The sequence below is a fragment of the Cervus canadensis genome, chromosome 4, assembly GCF_019320065.1.
Source record: "Cervus canadensis isolate Bull #8, Minnesota chromosome 4, ASM1932006v1, whole genome shotgun sequence".
Taxonomy (NCBI): domain Eukaryota; kingdom Metazoa; phylum Chordata; class Mammalia; order Artiodactyla; family Cervidae; genus Cervus; species Cervus canadensis.
In genome coordinates this window covers 76,028,082-76,049,401 of record NC_057389.1, presented here as the reverse complement: position 1 = coordinate 76,049,401, position 21,320 = coordinate 76,028,082, and the positions used below count along the sequence as shown (strand labels likewise).

Below are 21,320 nucleotides of genomic sequence, written 5' to 3'. Positions count from 1 at the left end.
GGAATTGTTCTGTGACTGTGCACCTTTTGAATGGGTGTCGTTCCATTCACAGCGTTCCTCTTTCTGCTTGACAAAATGAACATAAAGAATTTGGGCCATAGCTTCTGTTTTAGATTTTCCACACTCCTTATCCCTTCTATTAGGCCAAATAATTGAAATGTTTGTGGTGAGTGCACAAGGCATATCATAGCATGCCATGAGGTCAGATGGGGAAATAAGTGGGAAAGTTTTTCTTCCTTATACTTGAGGAAAAAAGAGCAAAACCTCTTAGAAATTCTAGTGTAAGACATGGAGAACAGAAGTATGGCTACCAAGAGGGGAGGAGGGGTTGGAAGGGATTGGGAGATTTGCGATTGGCATATATGCACTACTATGTATAAAATAGACAACTGAGAACGGATTGTACGGCACAGGGACCTCTGCTCAGTGCTCTGTGGTGAACTAAAGGGGAAGAAAATCCAAGGAAGTGGGGATGTGTGTATGCATATAGCTGATTCACTTTGCTGTACAGTGGAAATTAACACAATATTGTAAAGCTTGCTTGAGGGCTCAGTCGTTCAGTAGGGTCTGACTCTCTGTGGCCCCATGCACTGTAGTCCGCCAAGCTCCTCTGTCCATGGGATTCTCCACTCAAGAATACTGACTGTTGCCGTGCCCTCCTCCAGGGGATTGTTCCATCCCAGGGATAGAATCTGCAACTCTTGTGTCTCCTGCACTGGCAGGTGGATTCTTTACCACTAGTGCCACTGGGAAAGCAACCATACTCCAATATAAAATAGAAAGGAATCCTTGTGTATGTCCCAATATCAAAAATGACCAAGAAGCAGCTAACAATTACGAGGCACTTTCTAAGTGCCAGTCCCTGTAGTAAGCACTTAACGATGATTTATCTTAATACTTCTCACAATAATGCTCTGGATAAAATGCAGTATTCCCACTTTACAGACCAGGAGACTGAGGTACTGAGCTGTTAGTAAATGGTAAGGTTGCTTTTCACCCAGCCATTAGGTCTTCAGGCGGCCTGCACTGCCACTGTGAAGGAAACAGGGAGGTATTGACATGTGGTTGTTCGTCAGACATGATCCCAGGTTCTTCGCAGGTATTCTCATGTTTAACCTCTTGCTGCGAGGAACTGAGGTAAGGAGAAATCATTTGTTCAGAGATGTGTGATTTCACTGTGTATCTGTCATCTGATTCCAGATCTGTTTGATTTCTGCAGCTTCTAGAAACATGAGGGGGAAGGTCATCCACGGTCAGCTGAATATCATGCAGAGTCAGCCATTGCATGGGATTTGAGAGAAATCCACAAAATTCCTACTTCTGCTCTCTGGATTACCTCAAAAACTCATTCCTTTGGATTAAACTGTTCCCCCCTCCCCCCACCCAGCCAGATCCTCTTTCAAAATGCAAATAGTCCTATGAGAGTTTTCTATGAAGAATTTTATCAGATTTTCCCAACCCCCTTCCAACAATATCAAAGGACAGGGGTTGTGAAGGGTAGAAGAGGATGCTGAAGGTGATGAAAGAGAAAGGAGATCCAGGTGATCCAAAGCCGTTCCCAAAGTCAGAACTTTGCCTGCGGCCATTTAAAACAATTTCAATCAAACTGACTGAGCTTAAAAGTGTATAATCAAGTTTCCATTCCCCCCAGGCATGTCCTACATATGCAGAAAAAGTATCAATAGCATTTTACTATATAGGAGTAACTGTGTAGTTCAGTCTCAAACCTCAACAATTGCAGTTTGATTGTCTAAAAACCACTGGTATTTCACATTTACTTCTAGTGTTTTCAAACAATTTTACCCAAATGTCACATCTGGAAGGATCGTTGTTTGAAATTAAATTGTTTTTGGAAATCACTGGATGCCACGTAAAGGAATTTTCCAATCCAGCCTGTCTATTGGCCAACTATTAAAGAGTCTGCTACATGTGATCTGGGGATTTGTTTTGCTCCTTTTGACAATAAGAAAGACTTGGCCATTCATTTGGAAACGCTGTTAACATTAGAGGATTTTCATGTACCTGATTTTCAAAAACAAACTATTGGTATTTTGAATATATGCTTGGCATTTTAGTTATTTACTTGCTCGTCCTGAGATAACAAAGGCTGAAAAATAGAAGTCAAAGAATGAAATCCAAATGAGAGCTTCTGTTTATGAAAGGAATACAGTTTCTTAGCTAAAGTTTTTTCCTTTTCTTTTTTCTTTTCACATTTGAGATAAAAGTGGTTTTTTTTTTTTTTTTTCCTGATCCCTTGGAAAGATATTGGTTGAAAAGTGAGGTGTTTTTGGTGTGGATTCAACCTCTTGGCAAAGTCTGGTAAGAACAACTTTCCCTGAAGAAAATGGGTGTAGCCCTGCTGTTTGATTCCTGGGCTCTTCAGTTTGGCTCCAAGCCTGACCTTCATATTCAGACGGCTTCCGGGTCATGGGTAAAACGAAGCAATGGGGGAAGACAGAAGAAACCTAATAATTGTGGCAGGCACTCAGTTTTTCCAGCTTCTAAAGTTTGAGGGAAAAAATAAAGGACAGCAGGGGCACTATCTGACCTGGAACATGGGAGCAGTTATTTCCGAAGCCTGCTTTGTCTACAGCTTGTATGCTAGAGGGCCCCCAGCTCTGGGAAAGGCCCAGGAAAGAAGTTTTCCAATGAAAAGAAGAAAGATATCATCTTGGATGTAAGACAGAAAGGATTCTATCCTTAAGAAACAGTTTTGTTATTTGTTGTCTTCTCCTTTCTTATCAGTTTTTGGTTCCAATCTCTCCCTTTCCTCTCTCTATCTTCCCTCGATCTCTGATTTCCTGAAGCTTTAGTTTGGGACAAGTGATCTCTTTATGTTTTTACCTTCTCTGCTTAAACAAAGGTAGATGTGAAAGTTGCTTAGGGACTTTTAATGACAGGATCATGGCATCAGAGTTGATGCGTGGAGTAGGATTATTGGAAATTCGTTGAGTTCCTCCATTTATTAGACCCTTCTTCAATTTTGCAGGTCCTCTTTCTCCCTATAGGGCTTCCCTGGTAGCTTAGTGGTAAAGAATCTGCCTGCCAATGCAAGAGACGCAGGTTTGATACCTAGGTTGGGAAGATGCCCTGGAGAAGGAGACGGTGACCCACTACTCTTGCCTGGGAAATCCCACGAACAAGGGAGCGTGGTGGGCTACAGTCCATGAGGTCACAAAAGAGTTGGACATGACTTAGTGACCAAACAATAAAGCTTCTCTGCCTATAATAGCCTCAGAAAGATAAATATGTGAAAGAGACAATGGATGTAAGAAGGAGATGAGTTACATAATATAAAGGGAAAGTAAAAGAATTAGCCCTATGTCAAATTCTCTCAATGATTTTGTTCTTCATAAAGTTGTACTTGTCCTCACATCTAGCAGTGAAAGCCTGTTCATAAGACAACTACCTCCATTTCAACGGAACTTTTACAAGGTTGAGTCACACTGCCTTTGGTGGAGTGCTAAGAATTTGGGGAGAGATTTTAATTGTTGACCTTGGAATATGGATTTCTAAGAACTATGTATATCCATTCAGTCATTACATAAAGGTTTCCTAAGCATCTATCACTGGAAAATGTGGATGTGTGTGTGTTTGGGACTGGAAGAAGGGAGATGAGGGTAACATGGAGAGGAGGCTTAGGAAGACACATGAAATCGTTTAAGCCAGATAAATTCCTTGAGAGTACAGCATATTGTAGTTCTGTTCATTTTAGGCTTGAAATAATATTTGAATTTGTAATATGTGATCCTCTCCTTTCACAGAGGTTACAATCAGTATTTTTCTTTTCAGAGAAGCAGAAAGGCACATACTGGAGCACCTCTTGTTACATACATGACCATCTATTGTTGCTTTCATCTTTGGGCTCTGAGAGAGGTAGCTATATCTATTATGGCCTCTCTCTCTATGGCTATGTGATATATAATTATAATTTGAGGCTTACTTTTAGAAATGAATATGTTTGACAGAAACCAACACAATTCTGTAAAGCAATTATCCTTCAATTAAAAAATAAATATAATAAAAATTAAATTAAATTTAAAAAATGAATATGTTAGAGTATAATTTGTATCAGTTCAGTTCAGTTGCTCAGTCGTGTCCGACTCTTTGCGACCCTGTGAATCGCAGCACACCAGGCCTCCCTGTCCATCACCAACTCCCGGAGTTTACTCAAGCTCATGCCCATCGAGTCGGTGAATTTATATAGGTGAGTATTATTTTCAAATTTCTATGTTAGGAAGCTATATATCAATTTCACTGATGATGCTGTTGCTCTAAAATGTGTAACTCTCACCCTCAACACACAATTCACACACGCTGTATACACACATAGAGTCCTTTGATTTGGCTTCTAGAGCCATCAGTGCAGAAGAGAATGGTCTTGTTACCTTAAGGTTGCGCTTAGTTCACCTGAGAGCCGTGGGATCCTAGAATGCTGCCCTGATTTTCAGGCATGGTTGGCACCAAGAAAAGATGAAGAAATGGCATGTGGGGCCGGCTCTTAGTGGCCCAGCTGGCAGCATCATCAAGGGGTGGTTTGTGAGGTCGAGCCTAGTTTTCATGACATCAGCACTGCTGAGTCTGAGTAGGTGAACTAGGGCCACTGAAGATGACTATATGAGTAGGAACCACCAGAAGGACCACACTGAACTTTTTCTACCACTTCTGAAGTGTTCCAAGTCATTCTTGTGTTTAGGAACCAGAGGTAAATGGTTCTAGGAGCCTTAGTCTTGATTTCAGAAACTCAGTTTAACCGAAGTCATGAACAGACAAAGGACTAAGAAGACCCTTAAGATTCACTTTTCTCTCTCTCTTTACACATCTCTCCTCCTCATCTGATAGTCCTGATAAGCCCACCTGGCATTTCACTGAGAAAATACAAGCTAACCGACTGTAGCTCCTTTATCTTCCCACCAACAGCCTACAAACTTGCCTTCACTTGCATTCAACCTCCTCCTGAAATAGAGAAACATCCCCTGGCACTAAACCCCTCCACTTCACAGGTTGGAACCCCAGCCCTGGTTCCCATTTCTCCTTCAGGTTTTACATTTGCTCTTATCCCCTCTCCTGCTTTTTTTAACCTTCCTCTCTTTACTGGCTCCTAATCCAAAAGAATCAAATATAGTCTACAAGCTCACATCTTTTAAGGGAGCCTCTCAACTGAAAATCTCTATTTCTAGCCTACCTATTATTTCTCTCCTGATCTCTAAGCCAAATTTCTCTCATAACACATCCAATATCCCCATACACTCTGCAGCCCACATCATGACTCTGAATGTGTTCTCTCCAAGTTTGTCAAACTAAGTCCACATGGCCAAATCAAATAGACTTTCTGGCATTCACCTTGCTCCATCCTTCATCCTACCTCTGTGCATTGCATACTTTCCCCACACCCTTATTCTCCACATTTCCTCCTGTCACAGTTCTCAGGGCACCATACTCTCAAGTCATTCATCCAGCATTTCCAGTCAGTCATTCTCCAGCTCCTTCTCCTCTAACCCCTAAATACTGTAATGCTTCAGGGTCAGTCCTGGGTTGATTTTTTGAGCCCTACACTCATTCTGATGACTTTAAATATATATTAACAATGCACAAATGTATATCCCAGCCCCCTTCCTCTTTTGAGATTCAATCTTATATATTCAGCTTGACTTATCTAGTTAGATGTCTCACAAGCATTTTTTTTTTTTTGCCAGTCTCATAGGAATTTTAGTTTCTATTTGGGAAGAAAATAATAAAGTCTTATAGTTACAAATGACTATAACAAAAAATGATTTTCAATGAATGATAGAGATATAGTATAAATAGATCTCCATCTGCTTGCACTGTCTTAAGATATTATCTTGGCTGAAATAGTCCTCTATCAATGTCTGTTAGTTGTGTTTAATAACTTAAGACATATACATTCATCGCAAATAAAACTGTCCTCCTACCCCTCACTGGTTACACATGCGTTCTGTGCTTACCCAATTCCACCCACTGTAGAACTTTCACCATTCTTTCAGACCTATTTAAAATGTCTCACAAGTGTTGTGAATTCAGTTACGTCCAGAATGGAACAACTGGTCTTCATCCACAACAGCCTATCTGTTTCTCAAGTTTTTCCCATCTTAGAAAGTGATACAACTGTACAGTTGCTCAATTTAGAAATCTGGGAGTCATCCTCAACCCTCTCCCTTACTCCTCCACATCCCAACTATTATCAGGTTCTGCCCACTATCCCTTATTTCTATCTCTGATACCAATACCCTAGGCTAGGCTTTCATCCACTTTCACCTGGATTCCTGCAGCAGCTGAATAACGGGCGTCCCTGTGTCCACTGGGCACCTCTGCTGTTTCCACAGCTTTATGGTGTGTGCCTGCCCCTCCCTTAATTTGACTCTAACTACTTGTGGACTTCTTAGTTCCATTTTAAGATCTTTCTTACCTCAAGGCCTTCGCACAGAATGTCTCCTGGCCAGAATGTCTCCTCCTCCTGCCTTTCCCTTCCCCCGACATCCTCTTGGCGAATGTTTTCACACCTTCCATGTCTCAGCTGAAATGTCACTTCCTCCCAGAGGTTTTCTCCAACCAAGAACCTGAATGTCTACCTCCCACCATTAGACTGTCACATTACAACTTGAAATTTTATATTTATTTTTATTTATTTCATATCATTTCTTCCATAAGGCTAAAAACTCCATGAGATCAAGAACTGTGTCTTTTTAATGATTCTACATTTAGTACTTAGTCCAAAGTAAGTAAGTGAAGTCGCTCAGTTGTGTCCAGTTCTTTGCGACCCCATGGGCTATAGCCTACCAGGCTCCTCCGTCCAGGCAAGAGTACTGGAGTGGGTTGCCATTTCCTTCTCCAGGGGATCTTCCTGACCAAGGGATCGAACCCAGGTCTCCCACATTGCAGGCAGATGCTTTACCATCTGAGCCACCATGGAAGCTCAAGAAAGCCTAACAAGAATGATCTGTTGAATGAACAAACTTTTGTCCTCTTAACCCTGCTTAACCAACACTCATAAGCCTGGCAGCATAGCCCTACCCTTTTCGTATGACACGTAAGCTTCTCTCTTTGGTGACATAAAAGGTATGGGTCTTTGGAGTTAGACACATCTGGCTCTGACACCCACGACTGAACCCATTGTGTGACTCTAGGTTAGCTGCTAAACCTCAAGTAGGGAGATAATAGCTGTCTTATAGTAACATTATGAAGATTAAAATGAGAATATCAATATAAAGTACCGACCATAAATGCATTCAGTACAAGTTATCCCCCTTTATTGCATGCCTCCTAATAAGCTCCAAATACTTTTTACCTGGGTTGGGAAGTTGGCACCCACTCCAGTACTCTTGCCTGGAAAATTCCATGGACAGAGGAACCTGGTGGGCTACAGTCCATGGGGTTGCAAAGAGTCGGACACTACTGAGTGACTAAGCACACAGCACAAGCACTTTTTACCTCACACACACACACACACACATACACACACACACACACCTTAACAGTGTTGCACGACGTGAGGTGCAACCCCATCCACTCTGCCCCTCTGAGTCTTTCCGAGTCTCTGATTGTGACTTTCTAACTAAGAGGTTTGCCTTTGGAGAATGAGATACTTAGCGATGGAACAGCACTGATGATATTAAACCAAATACATAACTGTAGTCCTAAATAAATGGAATTTGTATTATAAGGGCATGTTCTCAAATATATTTGGAAGTAACACAGAGAGAAAGGCAATAAATAATATTTTTGAGGGTGGAAGGTATTACTCTGAAAGAAAACAGCACTCTGAAAGAAAACAGCAGATGGCAGCACCAGACTCTGGAGACGTGTCTGACGGGACTGCAGCTCAGACCTCTAGGACGCTAAGGGTAGCTTAAAACTGCATCCAGAGAGACAAATCTTCCTTAAAAAAAGAAAAAGACTTCCCTGAAGAAAAATAATGCCTATTTTATAACATAGTATCGGATTTTTAGAAACAGTGTTTCACATGTTATCATCAAAATACTAAGAAAATAACCCCAAGCATTATGTAACTAATAAAAGGTAGTTAAACAAAGCCTTCATTCTGGGTTGTAGTAATATTTAATTAACTGCCAATCTGTGTTGCAGTTAGCCAGGAAGGCCTTAAGTCAAAGACTGAAATACTATCAGCTTATAGAAAAGGGCAAACTTTTCCCCAAATATTAAAGGCAAATATTAAAACATGTCCACTCATATTAAAATAAGGGTCAATAGTGACCTTCATTCTTGCACTTCCAGCATCACTGAGGGCACTGCTTGCTAAAACAGAAATCAAAGGATCACGTTAAACTTTAAACTGATAATCTCTAGTTTCCCACATTATGCATCAAATTTCATCTGCAAGTAACATGACTTTTAAAATCTTGCTAAATTGAACATTGCTTGCTCAGGCTTTGCTTCTCCTAGAGGGAAAAGGGGGAGTGCGATGCTGCTCTGACATCACGTGACAGAGAAAACCCTTTTAAATAAAAATCCACTTTGTGGACGTCATTCCTCTTTCATACTGCTTGGTGTCTTTCACAACGTCACTGCAATCAGAGAGAGTGAATTCAGTCTTAGATTTTGGATGACAAGCAACGGGACAAGTTCAAACCCATCCCGTGGTGAGTGGCAAAGCAGGGCTGGCGCAGAATGCCCATTGATGACGGGTTGGGGGGATTGTCTTAGGGATCTCGGCGGTGTTTGTTTGCTTAGATTTGACCGAAGGGTAACAGGAGCATTTGTCATCAGAGAACCGAGCCAGTCGATGCAGGAGGAACACTCTGAGCGGAGGGTAACTCACGCTGCCAGCGAAACAGTCATTGTTGCCCAACTGCAGTGAACTGTTTCCAAAGTTCTGTGGTCATAATTCTGAAAATGTTTTTCTCACCTGAGTTCACTGTGATATTGAGCCCCCTGAAAACACTGGGACAAGATCGCTGATTCTAACATGAAGTCAGATCAAGGATTCTAGAGGGAAATTGTTCTAACTGGCACGAGGAGAAAGGAAGCAAACGTCTGAACTGAAAAAACTACGCGCGTGTCTCACAGTCAGCCAAAAGTCGGCCGCCACAGGCAGATGAAATTCTGAAATCCAATAACGCACAGGGCGTTTTCTTTATGGAAATGAACGATTCACTGCACTATCTAAATCTTACATAATACAAAGAAAAGAAAAACAGCAATAGAGTCCGATCGCAACCACAAGAGAAAACTACGTTCCCTGGGAGAGGCTTTCTGCCGAAAGCGCAATGCAGTGGCAAATGTCTTTTCAAGGGAAGGAATAAAGTCTGTTGGTTCAAGAGGTCTTATTCCTCTTGGAAGCCTGGGAGTTTTCTCCATTTTAATGAACCCTAGCTTGCTCCAGATCTGGCAGCTGAAGGGACCCTAGGTTGGATGACCTTACTATGCCCTCCACTAAAGCCTGTGTGGTCCCCAAACAGGCCAACGCACATCTGACGGTGGTGGGTGCCAGTTTCTCACTGACATGTGCCTTTTCAGGTCAGGAGCAGAGTTGGCTATGCTCTGACATAGCTGTCGTGTCCTCTTGATGCCCTTGTTTTGACGGACTCCCTCTGATCTAAACATGAAAGTCACTGACAGCCATCACTGGCCTCCCGTTCTGACAGTCTCCTCTCCAGATGACTCAGTGAGTCAGGAGGTATCCTCCTGTGAAGCTGGGGGCCCAGGCCAGCCTATTTTAGCAGTTGTGACTGAGTGAGAACATGCTCTGCTCAGCCTGCTGGCTCCATTCTTGGGAGCACAAAGTCTGTGTTACAACAACCAGCATGAGCATTCTGACCACACTCTTCCCTAGCTCAAGTTCTGTAATGAGAACATCTAAAGATAATGCATACAATCAGGAAACAGTGCTGAATGTCCGAACACTAACCAGAGTTCCTGATTTGTGGCTCTAAGACATGGATTCTTTTGCTCGCTGAATCCAGACCCCACACATTTTGGAAGAAAAGCAACAGCCAAAAGATGAGAAAAACAGTTCATGTTTATGAGACCAGCCTGAAGCCCATGCCACACTTATGAGTTTGGGTTTTCATTCGGCAAAGAAACTAGCTGTTCTTTTTTCAAGTTCATCGGAAAATATGCCCATTAGTCTGACTCTTCGGCTTTAGAATCATTGTTTTGGAATCTTCTGAGCCAGTAAGTGAAAGATCATTTCATTTTAAACATGGAAGTTTGGAAAACGTGCCTGACATTTGCCCAAGTAATGCGATAAAAAAATAAAAAAGTAATGAACAACAATTGGACTAAAAACAAAGGATGCCTTCCCACCCCCCAATCAGTCTGGTTTAACTGTTTACATTAGCTTGGGTTACCCTAGTTTCCTGAAAATAGTTCACTTAAAGAACCCCTCCAGGTGGGGTGTTTCAAGCAGCAAGTCATAGAGAGAAGACCTTGACTGCCTCCTATTTCTCATGATTTGATGTTCTGTAAAGTGTGACACGTGGCTAGACAACCACTTCCCTGGCTTCATGGCAGAAGGAAGCCCATGGACCACACCTTATCTTGCAGGTAGCCACCCTCATTAGCAACCTTCCCCAATCCTGATTGATGATGAAATTTCAGGTCAAGACCCAGTGACACTTCACTATATAGGCTGGGGACCCCTAGGGTCATGCTTATTTACAACTGCCCAAATCAGGGGTCACAGCCTGATATCTGACCCAAACATAGGGTACAGAGCAGCAGCAGGAACTGAGCATTTCCCAGATCCATGAACACACCTAGTTGACTCTTGGTCTGCGTGGGGGTTAATTCCACATATACTATAGCCGTGTAAGCATGAAAAGAAAACATGCTGCACTTTCAGTTCAGTTCAATTCAGTCGCTCAGTCGTGTCCGACTCCTTGCGACCCCAGGAATTGCAGCACGGCAGGCCTCCCTGTCCATCACCAACTCCCAGAGTCTACTCAAACCCATGTCCATCGAGTCGGTGATACCACCCAACCATCTCATCCTCTGTCGTCCCCGTCTCCTCCTGCCCCCGATCCCTCCCAGCATTAGGGTCTTTTCCAGTGCTGCACTTTAGAGCATGTTTATTTCTACAAGTGCTTCAGTGCTTAATTACTGCTAAAGTCATTTGGGGTTTTTGACACAGATTCTATTTTAGTACGATAAACTCAGCATAACCCAGTGTTGCCAAAAGTGAATTCCTAAGGTAGATTACTAAAATAAACCAGTAATAAATATTGGCTGTTGGAATGGGAATTATATCTCTGTAATGTAGACACAGCATTACTGACTCATTTTCAAATAACAATCTCTCCCAAGGATTATTGGTATGAGAGATTCAGAGAAGAAAGAAGCCCATCTCTTTTTTAGGCAGCAGAATGAAAGAAGACCAGGGACCCACCGGGCAAGGATATTTTTATATCTGCTATGCCAGTGGAGATATAGCCCCGGTGTCCAACAGGGGGTCAACTTAGGTTTCACTGAGGCAGAAATGGGCACTGAAGGAAAACCATCCTAGGGGATGAGGCAGCTGATTCTGGGGGCATTGTTCTCTCATTCCCCTGGAGGTAGAATGTATCCCCAGGCCTACCCGATGCGCATTATGTGGCACAAATTACCTTATCAGTCACAGGACATGCTGCCATATTCCTCTGAGGCTTGGAATTAGTGGACTCTTTCAGGCCACCTCTAGTCCCTAATGTCAAATCCTCAAATTTTGGTCCACTAGGTTGAGCTTTACAACTTCTCTGGTGTACTGGAAGGCGGTCGGGGGCAAAGGTCCGACTACAATTTGGGCAGGACACGAGCTGACTTTGACGTGGCCCTGCGTGGTTGGGCTGTCCAGTGGGAAGGGGCTGAGGCTTCTGTGGGAGTGGCTGGCGGAACTCCCTGGGGAGTTGGTCATTTTCTATTTTCCACTTTTCCAGGCATTGGGGCTCATGGATAGGAAGGGACAGGGTACCAAATTCCCTCCCACAGATGTAGCAGATGACAGTCCTCGGTCGGGTTGTGATGCCACTGGAAGCTTTCTTGAGACCAGCAAGATCATCAGATCTGTCCGGGCTTGGTGCCCTAGGCCCCTCAACATTCTGCTTGCAGCTTCTCTGATGAACAAGAAGCCGGTCTGGCAAGAATGTGCGGCCGCAGGACTCACAGGGCAGCAGCTGAGCCTGGGAACTCTGGAAGGCTGCCTCATTTGCTGCCTGAAGATTGTAGGACCCACTTCCACTGAGAGGCGGTGGTTTGGAAGGTTCTGGCCTCCTCAGGTGCTTGGGCAACTTGCTGTTTTCAACACGCCACTTCTCCAGGCACTGGGGTTCGTGAATGCCAAGGGATTGGGACCCAAATTCTCGGCCACAGATATAGCACACCCGGAACCCAGGCCTGCGGGATGGGATCACGGGGGGCCTGGGCTGGCTTTCAGACATAATCCTCCTACTGGACTGCTTTGAGAGAATTACAGTTCCAGGTCTGTTTTTCCGAGGGTTCGTCTTTATTTTTCCACCACGATTGTCATGCTCTATTTCTGGCAAGAAGCTAGAATGGGACTCACCAAATAGAACAGCTTGGTTTATAAGAAAGGTGGGCTCTTTGGAATGGTGGAAAGACTGTTGCAATGTGGAAACCCTTTTCTCCTCTTTTCTTTCCATTAACAAAGAAGGCTTTCTCTAGGGCTTGCTCTGATTTCAGGCCAGACGCATTTTGGGCTTCTGCTTAGAGTGAAGGTTAGTCAGGTTGGCTGTCCTGGGGCTCCACATCGTAGCCAGTACCTTAGACCCAAAGACTGTGACTCAGCTTCATTGCAGGGCAGCAGTCTGGAATGCTGGAAAGTCCCCACGAAACCTCAGACGCCTCCAAGATCTGCAGGGGAAATATAAATCAAGAAGTTATGGCACACACACACATTCACACACACACACATTCACGTGCACACACGCACACACACATATTTTAAGTTGATAAAGAACAGTCATTTTTTTTGACTGAGCATCCTCTTTGGCTATCATAATAACTACACATAGGATGTGTTCAGTAACTGTTGGAATAAATATGAAAAACATTTCTGTTATGAATTGCACTGTTACCATATCAAACAAAAGCAGTGTTCGTTTGATACTGCAAAGAAAGATGGACAATTATTGCACATCTTGACACATATGGTATGAACCAAGAGGCATGGTGGTGAGATCATGCAGGAGAGAACTGAGGCTTCTGAAAACTAGATTAATGAAACTGCGGATCAAGTACAAAAGACCTCCTTCCATTACCTTAGGGATTCTTTTTAGTGCCATGGATCCCTTTGTCAGTTCTTTGAAGCCTATGGACCTCTTCCCAGAATAATAATTTTAAAAGCAAAATATAAAATTCTTACTAGTACAAGTGAAACTAATTTTATTGAAATAATTTATCAAATATTTTTAGTTGTGATCTCTCTTTTACTTGAGCTGTAGTCACAGGCCAGACTTCTTGAGTGTCCATGAGCCTAAGATTAAGAACCAGCAGAAGAAGTAATTAAAGCTTGAACAGGAAGATTATCAGGAAGCCTGCAGAATGAGTTCAGCTTCTTCTAACCTACCAGGTATCCACTCTTCTTTATTATGGGACTGGAGTATTAATAAATTATGGCTGTAATTGTCAAGACAAGAATGCAACCTTGGGCTCTATTCTTCCTGGTGGTCCGTCTGGACACCTTCCCTGGGATGAAGATGCTCAGACTTCAGCTGATGTTCTTTTGACAGCTGTTGTGTTCACGTTCTTGTTTTACACAGATATATCTTCTTATAGACATCCATCTACCCATCTGTCAAACTATCTTTTTTTAAATAAAAACATGGCCAACAATCTTCCTAAACTAGAAGAAAGGGCTGATAAGATCTCATTACAGTCAGAAGCCAAAGGAGTTTTTACCTTGGGGAAAGGCATGAGTCAGTTTTATCCCAGTCTACAACCTAGCTCAAGAAAGATTATCTTCAAAAGTCTTAGGACCTTCTTCATTTCCTGAAGGATGACCTCACTCTGGATTAGGGGTTCTTTAGCATTGGCTCCCATTCACAGAGGGAGCAGCACCTGATCTGAGGCTAAACCCTACAGTCCTCGGCAGACACTTGAGTTCAAGCACCCCAAGGACAGCTGTGCTGGTTATATCAGAACTCTGTTCAGGCATTGTGGTTGATAAGGGACAAAAAGCTGTGAGACCTGCACTCAGTTCCTGCATTTTGGTGCCAAGAAAAGTGTGAATCTTTGCAATTAAGGCTATCAAATCAGGTCTGGCATAGAAACGGAAGGTATTCGTCATTTTGACAGAATAAGACAGTGATATTAACACATGTGACAAAAGAATGTGCTGGCCCCAAACAGAATGACCAACACAGAAAATGAAGCTTGAAGAAGCAAAATTTATCACTTGATCATCACCATCCAAAAGAGAAAGTGGCTCTAGAGAACACAAAGAATCCAGTAAAATTATTTCATTAGATTTTAAACAGCACGTGGGTAAAATAATCCCCCAAACCACTCTGCTTTGTTGGTTCTGATTTATTAACCAAGGATTTCCTGTTTTAGTTTCCCATTTTCCCTGATACCAAGAAGTTGCAGATAGCAAAAGTATTTAAGTAGGAAAAATCACTGCAATCAAATAAACTAAACTTGTGAAACCTCCCTAAACTTGCTTACAATCTTCCCTCTTCACCATGCTGCTTCCCGCAGATGAGAATTCTGAGAAAGCCCCATGACTTGCTCCAATAATTCATCCATCTCTTTTATGTTAAAGATAACTAATATTTATTGAATGCTAACTATTCATCAGACATTGTACTAATTTTTACATACATAATTTTAGTTAATTCTCAGATGATTATCAGACAGGTATTATTATTTTAATTTTTACACATGAATAAACTATGACTCAGAAAAGACAAGTAACTTGCCCAAGACAGTCAGTTTCTAAATGACAGAACTGGGAATCAATTCCAGCTCTCTTTGGCTCCAGTCCTCGACTCTTTCCATTATTCATTCTGCCTAAAATTCCACTGACAGAGCTTCTTAAGTTTTTATCCCTATTTTAATGTACAATTCATATGCCCCATGGGTTTATGAAGGTAACTAAGCTCTCACCCGCTTTTATGCTCCCTTTTAGAAGAAGGAAGGGGTGAGAGGGAGGAGGGGAATAGGGCACAGAAGAAGAGAAATCTTTGAGATGGAAAAAGCAGGTGAGAAATCAGGGTTACTGAAGACAGTGTTTCTCCTTAAAGCAACAGGGATCATTTTATTTTGCTGTGAATGGTTTTCTAGATGAAGTTATTCTCTGTATGATGTGCAAAACATACCCTTTCCTGATCTCACCAGTATCCTTAAGAAAAATCTGTACTACTAGCCACAGATGGTGAGTGAGGAGATTAGGGGTGCAATAGTGGGTGCAGAGTGAAAGTGAAGGCTGCCCAAAGGCGCCAGATTGGCATTCAGTCTGCAGCCCTGTCCTTACTTTGATTAGGGATGGATCTTCATGCATGCAGGCATTCATGCATTTTCTCTGCAGCAAAAAATGACAAAGAATCATAAAATGCCCATTGAATCTATCTTTTCTTTTTTAATCATCCTCATTCCTCCTTCAACACCCTTCTGAAAATTGTCTTATTGTGATTAAAGGTATCAATGTATGGAAAATGAGGTAGCTAGGACCAAGTGAAATTTGGGGAGACTGAGGTGTTTACTAGAAAAATTTATGATATTTCTGCCAACGATTCTGCTAAGGCAATGCAACAAGGTCATGGTCATTTGCTCTTTCCTATAAGTTCCAAAAGTGAAAGTGCTAGAAAATACTAACTACATATACTTAAATCACTTAAGAATTTGGCTTGTCACCCAGACACGTTGTAAAGCAATGTTGCTAGTTTATAAAGAGAACCACTTTGCAAAGCCAGCCAGTTTCACCCCAAGCATCCATGGAGAAATGTTCGCTCCAATTGGCCTGAATTATTCATTTTGACCATATTTGCACATAGGCCATTTAAAGAATGTCTTGGAAGGCATCATGTTTTATCAATATGATGCCATTTTTCCATGCCCTTTGGACTTCATGGGAAGGGAGAGACATACTCACGAGGATGAATATAATAACCATGAAAATCTAAAAGCTATCTTAGCATTAGGGGGCATTTCTCTAAAAGAGAGGGGAAAGAACACAAGTAGAAGTGTTCTACTTGTTCTTCTAAAAAATAATTTAGTTCTTTGAAACAAAACAAATGTGTGATATATGACCCCTTCTCCGCTAGTATAGAATCCAAACCCCTTAAACGGACAAATGAATAAAAATGAATAAATAAGAAAGGTAGACTTGGGTTTTATGCTGCCTCTGAGAAAAATTATAAAATAGAGAAAGTTTGTCTTCAATGTCCTCCATCGACCCCATTCAGTAGCCTCCCCTGCTCAGTACCCTCATATACACTCTAGTCCTCTTACTAATGAAATCTTGCTTTCAAAAAAGAGCTGATACACTCAGGCTTACAATTGATGAGGTAATATCCCTCCCAGAGTCTGGCAGAGACAGCTAGTTTCCTATTAATAGTTATGCTGCCCAAACTCCCTCAAGTTAACAGAGCCCCACTTTCTAGCTGGCACATGATTTCCTAGCCAAAAGTCTACAGGCTTCTTTGTAGCTAGTGGAAGTATTGTGTGGCACTTGTAAAAACTCTTCTTGAAAAGTAGGGGACCAACCTACTCCTCTTCTCTTCCTTCATGATGATGACTGATGGCTGGAGTTCTAGCAGCCATCTTGGGGCAGATTATATTCATGTAACACTTAACATGACAGAGTAGACATATGGATGAATTTGGGTCCTTGAAAATGCTACAGCCGTCTTAGAAGCTCTGGAGTGACTTCCTTGGGCTTTATTTATGTAAGAGAAATAAAATTTTTTTTTTTATTTCAGTCACTTTTTAAAAGAGTCTTCAACTCATATGAAAACCTAATACTAATTGAGTTATAGTTTAATAGTTATCATGGAGCTAGGCACAAAATGAATTCTAACAGTGATATTTCAAATTTCAAGATTTTTTTTTTTTTTGATGAGAAAAAAAGTTGCAAGTGTTTATAGGGCAAAAGTGACTTAAGTATATACTTTCCCCTAAAAATCAGAAATGAAAAAGCTTGGAATTGTAAATACTGAGCCAATGGTTTCTTAAGAAACTGATTCACAATATTTCCTTTTTCAGAATTGTGTTTTTAGAAAAAAATTTAATGACATTTACTTCAGGAGAATAGAACCTCATGTTTCGCATGAGTTTTTGAAAGATTGAGAAGGCATCAGTGTTGTGCCGGTTGTCTCTGCATTGTCTCTGTATTCCATACCCTCTCTTCTATATCCAGCTTCGTGATGCTGGCACTGGGACACTGCACGCCCCATTTCTGCTTAGCCAGCCAGCTCTGCATTACGATTTACTAATAGTACTGGAGGGAAAAGGTGAGGTTAGAGAAGAGAGAAGACCTGCATCTTTTTAAAGGGTTTCCTGTCTGCTTTTGGTTCCTGTATCACCCCAGCAATACTTCTTTATCCCAGAAAAAAGCAGTTCTTTCCTGAAGCAGCACCTGAAACCAGTTTACAGTTTTTCCAATATTTGCAAATCAAACTGAATTTCCCCTCCCCCACCAGGCAGCACCATCAGCCACACTGTTCTTCCTCTTTGGAAATAAGATTTTTGGCTCCCTAAGGCTCTTCTAAATTTCTAAGTCCTAATAATTCAAACCTCTTCCCTCTGTCCTTCAGCGCTAGGAATGGTAGGTAGCTGCTGCTTCCCTTCTATAGCAGTGCCTTTTTTTTTTTTTTAAACTCTGCTAGTTACCTGGGTAACAACTTCATTCCTGGTCAACAACTCTTTATATTAAATTCTCTCTGTTTAAATAACTAGTATGGTTTCTATCTCCTGACTGATACAACTACTTTTAGAATATAAGTAATAAAAATCTGTGATATTCAAGCTGCATATTAGCTTACTATTGCAATAAATATAAACTAATTATTTCATAGTGTCTCAGAAACCATGATGCTTAATATTCAACTCTCAACTCATTCAGACCACTGAAAATATACCTTTATAATGTTTACACAACCACTAGCTTTCAAAAGCTAGAAAATGTTGTTCCTCCATTTGTGATCAACTGAATAAAATCAAAAGGGGAAATCTGCCATTTTAAGCATATTTGTGTTTTTCTTAAGTTTATATTATACTTTTCCTCCACTGACTACCTCGCCATGAAGCTCCCCCCTGCCACAGAGGGAGTTATAGAGTATATCAATCACATTCATAGATCAAGGATGGCTGAGAAGTGTTGAGGGGAGATCAACAACCAGTCAGTCTGGCTGGTTCCCTACACTCCCTTCTGGATGAAGCACCCGAGCCAGTGGCATTTGCAGTTCCCAGTAGTTTTGATGTGTGCGGACAGAAGAGCAACTGGGAACTGGAGGTGGTATGGTTTGGGAAAGACAGAAGCAGTGTCTGAAAGGTAAAAAATGGAAACACTTTCAGAAAAGCCATTTAGCCTGAGGCAGGATTTTGATGTAATCTGGCTGTCCATATTGATATCCCCAGGCTGATTTTGAGTAATTAATGAAAAATTTCCCCTTCCTTGTCTCTCCTTTAGTATGAAGAACTTTAAACCAAGATATAAGTTCTTTCACTTTTATTTCATCTAATTGTCAGGTGTAGACATAGTAGTCTATGGTGTTAGGAAAGCTATGAAAACTAAAAATGGGAGAAATGCATTCTTTATGCCTCTAAGTAGAAACTTCTGCAAAGACATTTTGTGTTAAGGTTCATAATACCACCCCATGAAAGCTATTGTTAGACCAAGCCTGCAATTTTCACTCTATATTGAGTATTCAAATCACAGAGTACTCAAGAGTCATAAATGCCACACAGGTATGACCATGTAATTGCAATATTGACATTTGGAGTGGTGGAGAACTGGTTATGGAAACCACCAGGACAGTTGCATTAGAGGCCTATAATGTACAGAAATTCAAAGGCTAGACAAAGAAAGTGGGAGAGTCAGGCCACTGAATAACAAACAAATCTACAGAACATTTTTTTCTGACACCTAGGATAGTTCTATCCCAATAAAATAACTATTCCAATAGTTTTTTTTTTTCCAAGACTTTAAAGAAATAGTTCATAGGCCAGATATGGCTCACAGATATGCTCTTTTTGGCCTGCATAGAGTTAAAAATGTTTGAGCTAGTTGCCATTATTTTAAAATTTACAAACATCACACAAAATTGTGACTTGGAGTTTCTTTTGAAAAAGTAGAAGATGTGGCCTAGAGGCCACCAACCAGTGTGGCAACATTGCTGGGATACAGAGTAAGGTTGAGCCCGTAGATCGGACAGCCAAGCTTTACTCTTGAAAAGTTGCTCATCAGCCCCTTGTTCAATTCACAATTCATGCTTGATTCTCAGACTCATTTGAGTTTGTAACCTTTTGTGATTCTCACTTTAAAATGTCCCTTTCCTCCATTTTCCTTCTCAATTGAACATTTGAAAATCACTTTAAGGAGCACTTGCTCTCAGAAAACTGAGAACCCAGTTGAAGTCTTTTCTAATGGAGATAATTACTAAAAACATGACATATTAATTGGTAAAAATTCCGAAGGGAAACTTCCTAGTAAAACTTGACTCAGGATGAAACACTTGGTTCAGGGAGGTAGGGAAATATCCAAGGCAAAAAAGAATCAGTGACCTGAGAAGAATTTTCATACATTATTAAAGGGTCATAGGAAATGATGAACCTAGTTTCAGAAAGAAAAAAAAAAATCAAGAAGCCTGTGTTTAGATCAACCACAGGGGAGATGATAAAAAGGGGAAAAAAAGAAAGAAGGGAAAAAGAAAAACACAAACAGGCAAGAAATGTGTATGTGGAGACCATCTGAATTTCTTGGAAACATTCCCATAATTGTTTAGTTATTCATTGATATAATAAGAGCTACTCTTCTACTTTAGACAGCAGTCCCTGATTTACCATTAAATGATTCCCCAGATGAAGAATGCTGGATATCTTAAGTTATTAGATACAGAAAGAATCAGTCAATAAGAAGAACCATAAGTAAGCTACTAATAATAAAGACTATTGTTGCCTTTCCAAGATTTGGGCTGGAAATACTTCCTAAGAGACTTATACTTCCTTGTAGGGATTTTAGAATTTGATGACTTTTTTCTTTCTGCCAAGTTGACCACAGCATCAAGTACCATCTACGTTAGTTTAAACTGAAAATGTGTAAGAACAGCACAGTAATTCCTTTTCAATAAAGAATGACATATTCAATATCCATTAAGTGTTTAAATTTGATGTATTGATAAAAACGGGTGTGGGGGGGGGAGAACTACAGATACCCTTGTTTTAGTATTAAATTTTAAAGAGAATTACAAATAGGTTCACTGTTTACTAGTTCCCATCATGTGATATGCTTGCACACAGTTCCCACTGTCTTCACACTCCTGATTTACTGTCTCAGAGGGCTAACTCAGTGCAGTATCTTTGGCAAAGACTTCCAAGCCACAGGGTATTAGTGTCAGAAGTACAGTCACTAGACTAGTGCCTCCAGGTTGAAACAAACACAATGACGAATGCAGTTGCCCTTGATGGGATGTCCCTGGCCGAGACAGATTGGCATAAGACAGATGGGCCTCACGGTATCCTAGAGGAAACTTTTTTAACCACATCACCCTCTTACCCTCCAAAAGCCTCAAAGTTGTGCCTTAGCTCTACCCACCTCCAGGAGGTCAGTGCCTCCCAAAGCCTGGCTGATGCTTAAATTGATCATCATTACTGTTCATTACAGACATCAACACCCTTTGTTAATAATGCTCTCTCCACCCAAAGCTGTTTCTGAGGAAAGTCACCGGGAAGGAAGTCAAAAACAGGGCAGAACCCATAAGGCAGGCTGAGTTTCTGCTATGTGTGAATGAATGTGCTTCTATTTTCTGATACGTGTAGCATGTCTTCTCTGGAGGTGACTCTGGAGACTGGGTCATTTAAGTACATCCACCAGCTGAAGACTGTTTCTGAATAGGGGCTTTTTGTTACTCTGCTCCCTGCATCGCTCATCCTCCTATGTATAAAGAAGTCATTAAAAAGCTATTGTTATTCATTTGACATCTCTGAGTTTTGTGAACAAGAAACTCTTTTCACAGGCCAGATGGTTTGAGCTTGTTGATGGTTAGAATCCTCCACTCCAACCTCTTATTGCCCAGGAAATCTTACCAAGCCTATCCCTGGCTGGAGAAAACCACTAAAAAGAGACTGCTGGTGTCTACGAGAAATGTGTTCCTTCTCCGTGTCCCCAGAGCCCAGGCCAAACATAAAAT

The 21,320-nt window shown here is 41.3% G+C and overlaps 1 protein-coding gene across 4 annotated transcripts in view; it reads right to left on the bottom strand.

Annotated features, from left to right (window-relative positions):
• Positions 1-21,320, bottom strand: part of LOC122440082 (zinc finger protein 474) — a 61,901-nt gene that overhangs the window by 14,306 nt on the left and 26,275 nt on the right. For 2 of the 4 annotated variants that reach the window (XM_043465888.1, XM_043465889.1), the window contains one exon: positions 11,583-12,825. The exons of 1 other annotated variant lie outside the window; for it this stretch is intronic. In XM_043465888.1, coding sequence (XP_043321823.1) covers positions 11,583-12,614 — 1,032 coding nt within the window. In that variant the 5' untranslated portion in view covers positions 12,615-12,825. Of the gene's footprint in view, positions 1-4,388; positions 4,483-11,582; positions 12,826-21,320 lie in introns of those variants that run through there. One more of the 4 variants, XM_043465891.1, reaches the window with a different exon arrangement.